At 35.0% G+C, this 11,648-nt stretch overlaps 2 protein-coding genes and 2 long non-coding RNA genes across 4 annotated transcripts; 2 read left to right on the forward strand and 2 right to left on the reverse strand.

Moving 5' to 3' along the window:
• Positions 1-339: 339 nt before the first annotated feature.
• On the forward strand, positions 340-4,535 carry LOC107800041 (14 kDa zinc-binding protein). The gene is made up of 5 exons (XM_016623184.2): positions 340-498; positions 603-660; positions 1,898-1,987; positions 4,057-4,177; positions 4,260-4,535. The coding sequence occupies exons 1-5, from the start codon at positions 359-361 to the stop codon at positions 4,325-4,327; spliced, it is 477 nt and encodes a 158-aa protein (XP_016478670.1). The 5' UTR covers positions 340-358; the 3' UTR covers positions 4,328-4,535.
• Positions 1,126-5,684, reverse strand: LOC107800042 (uncharacterized). The gene is made up of 3 exons (XR_001651274.2): positions 5,458-5,684; positions 5,252-5,322; positions 1,126-1,309 (listed from the first exon to the last, which is right to left on the reverse strand). It is a non-coding gene; the product is annotated as an uncharacterized LOC107800042 (long non-coding RNA).
• Positions 5,685-6,693: 1,009 nt separating this feature from the next.
• LOC107800039 (metacaspase-9-like) lies at positions 6,694-7,975 on the forward strand. Its single transcript, XM_016623183.2, has 2 exons — positions 6,694-7,116; positions 7,298-7,975. The coding sequence occupies exons 1-2, from the start codon at positions 6,780-6,782 to the stop codon at positions 7,900-7,902; spliced, it is 942 nt and encodes a 313-aa protein (XP_016478669.1). The 5' UTR covers positions 6,694-6,779; the 3' UTR covers positions 7,903-7,975.
• A 143-nt stretch (positions 7,976-8,118) lies between these two features.
• LOC107800040 (uncharacterized) lies at positions 8,119-10,980 on the reverse strand. Its single transcript, XR_001651273.2, has 3 exons — positions 10,704-10,980; positions 10,468-10,608; positions 8,119-10,388 (listed from the first exon to the last, which is right to left on the reverse strand). It is a non-coding gene; the product is annotated as an uncharacterized LOC107800040 (long non-coding RNA).
• Positions 10,981-11,648: the final 668 nt, after the last annotated feature.

Consider the following 11,648-nt stretch of genomic DNA (forward strand, 5'->3'; position numbering starts at 1 on the left):
AGTAGCCCGACCCGATTAACATGCTTAGTTTGAATGATGCTAGTTTAGTTGATACACAAATATAATCAGTAACATATTTTTATTTGGCCTTTTAACACATTTGGTCCGTGGACCGAAATAAATTACATGCGGTAATCTACAAAAAAGTATACTAATTATGTAAATTGTATGATTAATGCAATATATATATATATATATATATATATATATATATATTTGACGGTAAATGGTTTAGGGTATAGCTAAGACGGTAAGAATGAAAACTTTGTATACCTAATCACAATTACGAGAAAATGACAGTGCTGATGTGTTGACTAAAAAAGTTGATATACCCACAAACAAAAGGAAGCTTTACGATATGAGTGAAGAAAACCCCAATAAGAGGCGACTCCAAATATTGACTGCACACTTCACTACTCATCAGAAGAAGAAGCCTGCTGCCATGGCTTCCGAGAAAGAAGCTGCTCTTCTCACCGTTCCTTCAGATTCTCCTACCTTGTATTCATCTCTCTTTTTATTTTTCCATTTTCTGTTTATTTTGATGGTTAATTAGCTTTTGTGTAAATTGTAGGGTTTATTTTAATTGATTTTTGTTTTTTCAGATTTGACAAGATCATTAACAAGGAAATCCCAGCAAACATTGTCTACGAGGATGACAAGGTATATACTGCCACTTGGCTCATATTTTTTTTTTTTTTTTTTTTTTTGTGTTTGTGTCTGTGCCTCTATGTTTAGCTGTTATTTAGGTATTTGGTGGAATAGTGAGGTATACGCAAGTTAGAGCGGATGCCACTTGTTATTAGGGAAAAAAGATAATTTTGAAAATATTTTGATAGGTATAAAAGTAAGTGAATGGTGATACTACAAGATGCAGCATTGGGTATAGGGATGTGTTTTGGTGGGATTTTTGAGTATTAAAGGTTGTTAACAATGTGTAAGGTGTTGATTGAAGTAAGTATTCTGGTGGAAGAGTTGGGATATTTGTAAAAGAAAATGACTGCAGTCAACAAGTGACACAAGTGAATTTCCTTCCTTTTGGTAGAAATTATTTTCATTAGATACTTAGCATTTATCACAATTTGTAGTGACCAAACACTGGAAGTCATTTTCCTTTGTACCAAAACACACCCATAGTTGAATACTATATCCTGCTCCAAATATTCGTTTTCTGAGTTTTTTTTTATCCTTCCTGTAGTTCTTTGTTGAGTGGAGAAGAAAGGTTAATTGGAGCTCCACTTGCGGAGCCCTTTTTAATGGGGAAAAGACAACCCCTCGGACATTCTTGCTTGTCTTGTGCGAGGAAGATACTCTGAGAACATGATTGAGACAATATTAATATAGTAAAAAAAATTCCTGATATAAACTTCTGCAAATCAGCAAATGCAAGCAGATGGTCTTGGAATATGTCTAGGGAGTTCATAAGTTCTTGATTCTGAGGAGTGGGTATAGTGTTCCTTGATACTATGAAAGTAGGCTACTTCACTTACACCTGGAAAAGATTTAATAAAATGGGCATTAAAATTGTGGTTTCCTAATCCAACTGTCCATGAGATGTAAGCATGTTTCGTTTCTGGGTGATTGTTTTAAGTCATCTTTTATATTACACGGGGAATTGAAATGCACTATTGCCTTTTTAAGCAGCATCCAACGTTTGCTTGGATGTTGGCAAAGATTGTATAATTTGCTGCTGACCTGCTGTTATTTTAATAAAAGTTTAAGTTACTCGATGAAGAGTGTTTTGATTTTTCTACTGCCCTGTCAGTACTTTATCCGCCGTTTATGGTATGAGTGTTTTGATTTTGTACATCAATATTTGCAAGCCTTTAAGCTTTCACGCTGGCCATTCTTTGATGTACTGTATTATATTTTATATTTAAGTCAATAATTTTCATGCCAGGTTTTAGCTTTCAGAGACATAAATCCCCAAGCTCCGGTGCACATTCTGCTTATTCCCAAGGTCAGGGATGGCTTGACTGGACTGTCCAAGGTATTCTTTCTACTCTTGAAAGAGTATGAATAAGCTTTTTGTAGGGAGCTCATAGTGTTGAAAGGTTGCGCACAAGAAGCACAATAGTACCCTGCATTTGCGCCTCAGAATATATGATGTGCAATGCTTGTAAGTGAAGTAAAAATTGGTGACATTTCGAGGCGAGCTTCACTAGTTTATTGGTTTAGAGTTTAATGGTGTACTTTGGTTTATGTGACTGCACTTAACATGATGATCCTTGCTATATCTGATCAAATAAAGTTGTAAAAATGGAAAAAGAAGAATAAGAATTAGAAACTAGCTTTAGCACATTGCTGCTCGCAGACTCGCAACATTCCTTGTAGCTACTCTAATGGGAGGGAATGATCTCCTTGCTTGTTCTTTCTGTGTTTTTGTTTTCATTAAGTTGTTTCTCTCTATGTTCATCAATTCATTCATTCTTGCTTATTTCTTGTTCTCTTCCTATACTTCTCTCTTTCTTGCTTTCTTCTGAATAGGCATTAAACACATAATTCCACATCTGAGATACTTATTTTTTTATCATGTGATGTCTGTCACTCTTTTGCTTGCTTACCAGTTTGGGGTTTTGGTCCGAATCATTAGATGGAACTAGGGAAGTTTTTTTTTGTCTAATTAATAGGCACAATTTGCTTCGCTGAATTTTTTGGTTTGAAGGCTAAAGCTTTACTCTTTTCATGTGACTGCACCTTAATATGATGATCCTTGTTATATCTGATCGAACAAAGTATTGGAAACGAGAAATAGGAGATAGAAGATCTAGAAATTATTTAGCACTGAGCTGTTAAGACTCTCAGCATTCCCTGGAGCTGCTATTAGTGGCTGAGGGGGTTATCTTTGTCCTTTATTTCTTCTTTCTTTTATCTCTTCAATTTTTTTTTGTTTATTTAACGGGAGAAGAGAATAACTTTTTTTTATAGAGCTTGTCACAAACTTGAGCATTCCTAGAAGCTGTCTATCCGTCTTTTGCTCTCTTTGCCCTTTCTTTCTCTCTAACCTGTATTGTTAGTATGCAGTTAATTCCACACCCAATCAAGGCATGGGCCTAGAGTAAGACACTAAGAGTAACGAATAAAAGGAAAGAACAAAAGTGAAATTAGATATATGATATTAAATTACATAAGTTAAGGGAGAAAAGATTCACTTGATTTAATTAATCACGAGAAAAACTCACTTCGACTAAAAAACCTAATATCAAAGAAGGAAGAGAAGATCAGGGTTTGCACCACTCGCTTTATGTGGGTCCTACGGATGGAGAGGCTTATGGTATTTTTCTTGAAGTTGGAAGTGATTCAGCACATTTGAGATATTGCCTCTTATTTCTCGTTTCTTTCTGGTTCACCAATTTATAGAAGATTGAATGTATTTTGTGGAGAATGATATTTTTGTGTAGGCTCTTTACCCTTTAATATAGTTTTCGTGTACGGGAATTTTTCCACAATATAAAATTACTTTATCTTATCAAAAACTAAAGAAAATCAAATATTTCCTTCTTATCTTTCGCCGGAACTGTATGCTTATTTCCGTAGTTTTTTGGGATTTTTTGAGCCTTAATCAATATATGGAGCTTATGTCCTTGTACTTCATTATAGTTTTAACTTTCCACTCTTGTGTGATCTTATTGATCATTGAATTAATTGGTACCTTAGCACCCTGATAATGAGAGAAAAATGGGACCTCAATACGATAAAAATGAGGGGGAAAATTGTATTTGAATTCCAAAGTTGGGTCGACTTGGTCATGTTATGAGCTTGAAGATGTTGGACCAGGAAACTGTAAAACTTTATAGTCGTTTTACATTTGGTTTACCTGAATTAGGAAATGTCTTGGGTACAAAGGACAACATCCTTAGTCCTTAATTTCATAGCTGGACCTCTTGAGAGATTTGATTACTATGGCTCTATGCTGCTATAATATGCAAAAGCCTCCTCTTTTAATCAATCTAGTATTGCTTCCGTATCTAAAGTATTGTCATCAATTCTTCACAAACGGTTGAGTTGGTCCTTGTTTGGTATATTCTCCTGCTTGTTTCGTCACCCTTTTTTTTTCAGGCTGAAGAAAAGCATTGTGAAATTCTTGGTCAACTTCTTTACACCGCAAAGCTTGTTGCTAAACAAGAAGGTCTGCTCGAGAATGGGTTCAGACTTGTGATCAATGATGGGCCTAGTGGATGTCTGTATTTTGCTTCATGCTCTCCTTTTTTCCAATTAGAGTTGCATTTAAATGTATATTAACCTGAAGATTGTTTTGTCAGGCCAATCTGTTTATCATCTTCACCTTCACCTTCTCGGGGGACGACAGATGAACTGGCCACCCGGCTAAAGGAAGCCGAGATGAATTCCAGATCTCATGGAGTATCCAGACTTCATCCGATCATCTATGTGTAGCACTTACTGAAAACACTATCGTCTATGTGTAGCGTTTGAAGAATCAAGCTCTAAGCTCGTCCTATGCTCCTATGGAGTGACAAATAGGACTCATTCCGACTATTATATTGATCATCAATAAGAGGGATTTCTCTGAACTCTTATATAATTCCTAATAATTTGTGTGGTTCAGATGGTGTGAGATAAATATTGTGTAAAAAGCCCATCATGTTAGAGCGAGACACTAGCGGAATACACAAAAATGAGATAGAGGGCAAGGGGCAAGTGCACGGATAGCCGGATAGCCATTCTATTTAGAGATTAGCCAATACTTATTTTGTCCTGAAATTTTAAACTGAAGATTTTATCTTCAGGACAATTCAAAGATATCTTTGTCCCGATAAAATTGAACTGAAAAATTGAAATTAAGGACGCACTGGCTAATTTGTAAATAATAACCCTTTAGAGTGGTTAACTGGTATCATTTCTAGTATCCTTTAGGATGGTCCTAACCAGGTAAATTAGGAAGCTAATCAGCATGGGCTTTTGCAAAGTATGGCGTATTCTCCATTGGATCTGCTTATGGCCATTTGAGGAGCAAATACTGGTATGACGGTTGCTACATAGCGTACCTTGTTAGTGGAGACAAAAAAACACTTTGTTATTTTTTTTTTCTCGTTACCCTAAATTTTAAAGTTATCCAGTGCTTGGGCTAGTAGAAGGTAGTAGATATTCGGTTGATAAGTTGAGGTGTACGTCAATTAGTCTGTACAACAACAAAGGAGTACCCTTGCGTTTCGTTCTCCTTTGGCTCGTTGTTCATCGGACAAAACATATGCTCTTATAAGATTGCTAAAACTACAGGAAATTGGGAACTTACCATTAGTTAGCTGGAACTTTTCCACGCACTAGTTTATTATTTGTAAACCACCCATTTTGCCTTTTGCTCTCCTTTACCATAAACACATAAAATAAATGATGATTACTATAAAATAAAAAGAAAAATAAGAAACTGCCCACATAAGGTTATTGCAGAGCCAAAAAAAAAAAAGTATTAACTTGAATATGAAATTGAAAATGCATTACCTTCTTAACTTCCTAATTGAAGCCTTGAATAACTTCCCTGGTTCTCTCTGTATTTCTTTGCTCTGAAGTCTGAAGCAACACGTTTCCTTATCAAGACTTAGAAGCCAAAAACTAAATGAAATATAAAAAGTGAAGATTGGATATAGCGTGGAGATTTATCTAATTATATCCCACTATTTTAATAAAAACAATTAATCCTCATAAGCTGTCTATTCATTGAGTTTGTGTCACGTATGTATCGTATGATGTACACACCAAGTAATTGATAGACGTTTTAATATATGAAGATGCTGGTTAGGAAAGTGATTGAGCGAACTCTGAGAAATTTCTCTTGTTGATGTAGATGTTACGTGAAAGAAAACGTGCAGTTTCATGTCCCCATCAATATGTAACAAAGTTGGCAAACCTTAATTTGCTACAAGCTAGAGACCTTCCAAATATGCAATTTATTCTATATACCATAAGCTATGTTCCAAGAGGTTGAAACTCGATTATGTCACCTTTATCCCAATTGGCACACTTCTATTATCACCATATACATTTTCATTATTTTATCATAATAAATAACTTTTGTTTTGTGTACATTAATGTGTTACATTACTCAAAGGTAGCCTAGTCAATAGCGAAGTTATGATTTTCATTAAAGGGCGTCAAAATATAAAGAAGTAAATACACGAAGAAGTCAAGGGGAGTCAATATCATAGTATATATATATATATATATATATATATATATATATATATATATATATATAAAGAAATGAAACAGTATGAAGTAACACAGGATAATAAGAATAATAACAAATAACACCCCTTGGAGCTATGTGGCTCTGCCACTGAGCCTAGTGGATTAAAATCTCGCTATCAGTGGAGCCAGACTAAAAGCTGGACCATAACGAGTCAATTGTATTCAGCCTTGACTTGCATTTTTGCACGAGTTTGTTTGTACAGCTTAAACGCATGACATTCTTATCACATGGAAAAAGCCTTTACCATTTGCGCTAACGATAGTATTGTACTCAATAATAAAAAATTATTTTCCATGAGAGCGGAGAAATCTTCCTACAAAATTTAATTTAAGAGGGAGGGAAAAAACTAATCGCGTGAACAAAATGTCATTGCCACCTCTAATTTCTTAAAGTAGAAACTGAGAAATGGCAACTCATAAGCAATTAATGACTTCAAGAAATGAAACTTCCAAGCAAAAATAATGAAACTTCCAGTATAAATTTGCACTTGAACCAATCCACAAAAGACCATTTCAACATTGAGAAATCTACAATCTGAGAGAGTTCTTGTATTCATTAATTAGTTGTCAAAAAAATGGAGAAAGTTGGTAAAAAACTGGCAGTTCTAGTTGGCTGCAACTATGAAAACACACATTACAGGTTACATGGATGCCATAATGATGTTTTAGCCATGAGAGATGTGCTTGTGAATCGATTCAGGTTCGATTCACAGCACATTGAACTATTGATGGATAAACCAGGAAGTCCAGTGATGCCTACTGGAGTTAATATCAAGAAAGCACTAAACAGGATGGTTGATCAAGCTGAAACAGGGGATGTTTTGTACTTCCATTTTAGTGGCCATGGAACATTGATTGGAAAGAAGAAACAAGACGAAGCCATCATTCCTCTTGACTTCAATTATATCACTAGTATGTTTCTTGATCTTATCTAATCTAGTAGAAAGTAAAGTTACTTCACATGAAAATAAGGCAGATAACTTGTTACAACATATTGCAATTATAATGTAAAATCTCTTTACACTAACAGTGTATATATATAGATTTCATGATTTTGCATTCTTGGTAACCTTTAAAAACGTGTATTTGGCAGATGTAGACATTAGAAAAATAGTGAATCGCATACCAGAAGGAGCAACCATCACCATCCTTTCAGATTCTTGCCATAGCGGAGGCCTAATTGACAAAGAGAAAGAGCAAATTGGACCATCCCATAAGCCAAAAAACCAAGCAGAGGGAAAAACCATTCAATCATCACAATCTTGCAAGCCTAAATTCATCCCTCAAGAAACTGTCTTGGAACATCTCACATCCTTAACAAACATAAAAACCTCAGATATTGGAACACATATGCTACAACTCTTCGGAAATGAAGCTAGTCTTTTATTTCGTTTCCCTCAAATGGAGTTGGATTTGTTGAAGTCTCTTAAACAAGATGAGGGCATTTTGCTAAGTGGTTGTCAAGCTAATGAGGAATGTCAAGATGTAGGAGGAAGTGAAAATGAAAACAAAGCTTATGGGGCATTTAGCCATGCAATTTTAACTGTGTTGAAGAAACATTCTGGCCCTCTTAGTAACAAAGAGCTGGTCATGATGTCAAGGGATGTTCTGAAAAATGATGAACATATTGAGACTCAACATCCTTGTCTCTATTGCAATGATGAAAATGCTGAAGCAGTTTTCTTGTGCCAAGGCTAAAACTACTTCTAATGCTATATTTGGAATGCAATGATGACAATTAATGAAATAAATGATCAATAAATTAATAGAACTTCCTTTCATCTCTCAAGTAAATACTACTTCACTAAGGTGTGGTAGTTTATCATAATTCAAAGGAGCTATTGTGGTGGTGCCTCATTTAGAAATTTATGTTAAAACTTTTAGATTGAGGCAGTTCATAATGATTTTATATAGATCACTTTTGAATATTCTTACTTAACCAATGTAGAACTAAGTTGCTCGGACACGGATGCGGGTGTCCGACACGGGTGCGGATATAGAGGTCGGATCTTTCAAGATATAAATTTTAAGATTCGGGGATACGGATCCTAGTACGGATACGTGTGTGTGGATCCGGCTAAAAATAATTTTAAAAAATAAAAATCTCTCTAATTTATGAGAAATTTTGTGGCATACTTACGTATAGCTTGTAAAGTGTGGATTTCCTTTTTATTCTCAAGTTGTAGATAAGTAAAAGATTGATTTCTTAGATAAGATATGCTATTTTCTTCAAATTTACCCTAGTTTTAGTTCTCATTTCGGTAATCAAATTGTATCTCGTCTCGAATTTTTCTATCCGTCGTGGTCAAAGTACCCAAAATTATTTGACCAGATCTGGTACGGATCCCATACCCACACCCATACTAGTGTCGTGTCGACACGGATGCGGCACCTAAACTGCCATGTCGGAGCAACTTAGATGTAGAACATTCAGTGTTATGAAAGGCGCGCTTAAGCCCTGAATCGAGGTTCAAAACATGCTGAGCGCTTCGCCTCGCTTAGCGGGCCCTTTAGTGAGTGTTCTCCTGGAGAGGCGACACTAAACAATTGATATTTCACTTTACCATAAATTTTCTTTAATTTCTTTGTCCATATATTTGGTATTCATGCTATTAGATATTAGTCTTGGACTACACATACATAATTGTAGTTTTCTCCATTGTACCTTTCTTTATTAAAGCCCACATTTTATTTACGCTTTGCGCTTAAAGTCACAACAAACCTCAGAAGCCCCTAACAACATATAAGAGATGGCTCAGAGCACTTGAAATTCTTAAAAGCGAAAAGTCATAGAATGATAAAATGACTTGAGAAAGGAAAAGGAAGAATTAAACAAAGAAGTATATGAAAAACAGATTAAAAGAAATAGACACGAGGCAACAAACAATTTTACCCAAGTTTGGCTCCATAAGCATGAATTAAAGCTGCAGAGAAAAAGGCAAATAGCTCAAATGACATTCTCCAAAAGGTTACTGGTAGACCTACAGAACTTAGAGAATTTAGTAAGACTAATTGTTATATCAAAAAGAACAACAGTTAAATTCTGTGAATAACGGATCAAAGGAAGTGTAAACGTTTCTTGAGATTTAGGGGGTATTTGGTTAAGCTTATAAGCTGGTAAAACTAGCTTATAAGCATTTTTTAGCTTATGACATTTGGTAAATATTAGAAGTGCTTATAAGCCAAAATAAGTCATAAGTCATAAGTTGGTCCACTCCAACTTATGACCTTTTAGCTTAGACATACTTTTGTTTTGACCAATAATTGTATTATTTTATCCCTAATATTTTTATTTAATCCCGAAAAATCCTTTTTAAAAACAAAACCCCAAACCCTCCCGGTGATTTCACTTCCTCACCAGTATTCGAAACCTAGAACTTTCATCACCTCTTCAATGTCAATAACAATATTCTGCAGATTCTCCTTGCCATTATTTGGGGTGAGAAAGTTATTCCTTTACTTTGTTAAATGCTTTTGCATATTGTATAAAATCAAGGAGATAACAAATTGGATGGCAATTCTGATATGATTGCTCAGAATATTTATTATCGTTGTAGGAGTATGTTTTAACTTAATTAGCAGCAAACAATGAGGCAGATGGGACACATTACGTACACCCTAGATAATATTAGGGATATCAAATGCAATCCCTGATAAAGCAAAATGAAACTAAAACAAAACAAGTGGAAAATATTCAAAACACGCTGCATATATAAAGCTTTCAAAAGGGTGACTGATCGACACATATATCTACTTACCATAAGCATGAGGCTTATATAAGCAGTATATAACAAGATGGCAGATGCAGAGTATGAAGTTTATGTACAAAGTTTACCTTTATTACTTTTTGTTTAATGTGTTTTATATATATATATTCTCACCTCTCCCTATAAGCTCCCCACTTTACTCCGTTGGCGACTCGAACACAAACCTTAAGGTTGGAGGCGGAGGGTGCTTACCACTTGAGCAACCTGTATTGTCAAAGTTTACCTTTATTACTTAATGAATTTCTTAAGCCTGCAAAATTCCACCTTTCTGGTTCCATTAATACCGTCCCACACCAATGTTTGAAAGATCTTTATCGCGCCATCAGTATCTCTAGCTTGAAAGGTGAAATAAAACCACATCCCAGCAGCAAATGATGCGTTTACCTTGACAATTTCCACGAACTCATACTCTTTAGCCTAAAATGAAGACAGGCAAAAAACTCAATTACAATCAATATTAGCTTGATATTATCAAAAGAGTAAAGCAAGCACTTACATTCTGGAAATTGAAAATTCCAATTGCCAAGTTGCACAACTCAGTGTATATCTGTTTTTCTTTTGGATTCTTCAGGTAACTCCGTAGCTGCGCAATTGGAGCCATAAAAGAAGCACCTGGGTGGACAGAGATATCAAAACCCTACCACACAAACAATTACAAAGTAACATCAATGATGAGTAGAAGGCGACGAATAATAACAAAGCAAAGCACACAGGAATAGCATAAGTACCAACCTCGCTCTCATTCCACTCCCGGTAATACTAGTTCCAGACGTTGCGATACGCATTGGCACCGTCCACATTTCAAAATCAGAATCATCGGAGTCATAGATTATAGCGTCCTCGCTTTCCTCGGAATCATATGAATCATCAACTTCTTCTTCATCCATACTCTCCTCTTCTTCTACCAGTTCTCGTTCCCTCTCGCGAGAAGGAAATCGCAAGATTTACAAGGGATCTCCCGCTCCGCCATTGCAGCCGAAATGATTTTGCCTTAGCCGGAGAGTCCTTTTCCCGATCGTGTTGAATATTGTTAGTTTAAATAATATAATATTTGTTTTGATTGTTATTTAAATTTTATTGTATCGTATTATTAAATTTGTCAAAGTGTCACTTTATGAAATATCCATTTAGTATGATCAGGTCGTTCCTTTATTTTTTCCCTCTCATTGTGTCCTTCTATATTATTAAAAAATTTAATTTTATCCTTTGACCTACCTATTTATATAATAATTCTACCTTGTACCTTATTTTTTTTCTTTATAATATTACAAGTTTATTCTTTAAATTATACGTGAATGACATCATAAAACAACAAAAATTAATATAAACTATCCAAACATTATATACATCAAAACGATATAGTACAATACAATACGATACATTATGAAAGGATGCATAACAACCATCCAAACAAGCTTTTATATTCCACTAAACATTAATATGACTCAACTGAAATATATTTGGTAAAATAGCCACACCTGTATTCATTGGTACTCTATGACATTCCGATGAAATATATTTGGCAAAATAGCCGGAGTACAAGTTTCACTCAAACACTACTCGATCAAAATAAATGTTTTGAACCCGTCTGATTGTTGACTAAAAGTGTACGTGGAATTTGTTTTGTTGAGTAAAAGAACGCCAATCACGTGGTCTTTAATCTATTTATATCTACGG

Source organism: Nicotiana tabacum, chromosome 24, assembly GCF_000715075.1.
Source record: "Nicotiana tabacum cultivar K326 chromosome 24, ASM71507v2, whole genome shotgun sequence".
NCBI classification, from domain to species: domain Eukaryota; kingdom Viridiplantae; phylum Streptophyta; class Magnoliopsida; order Solanales; family Solanaceae; genus Nicotiana; species Nicotiana tabacum.

Bases quoted from the DNA above. Each gene is read 5' to 3' on its own strand.
- LOC107800039 (XM_016623183.2), top strand. From the start codon at position 6,780: ATGGAGAAAGTTGGTAAAAAACTGGCAGTTCTAGTTGGCTGCAACTAT. The intron at 7,117-7,297 runs GTATGTTTCTTG...TGTATTTGGCAG, and splicing joins TGACTTCAATTATATCACTA to ATGTAGACATTAGAAAAATA.
- LOC107800041 (XM_016623184.2), top strand. From the start codon at position 359: ATGAGTGAAGAAAACCCCAATAAGAGGCGACTCCAAATATTGACTGCA. The intron at 1,988-4,056 runs GTATTCTTTCTA...TTTTTTTTTCAG, and splicing joins GCTTGACTGGACTGTCCAAG to GCTGAAGAAAAGCATTGTGA. The intron at 4,178-4,259 runs GTCTGTATTTTG...TTGTTTTGTCAG, and splicing joins CAATGATGGGCCTAGTGGAT to GCCAATCTGTTTATCATCTT.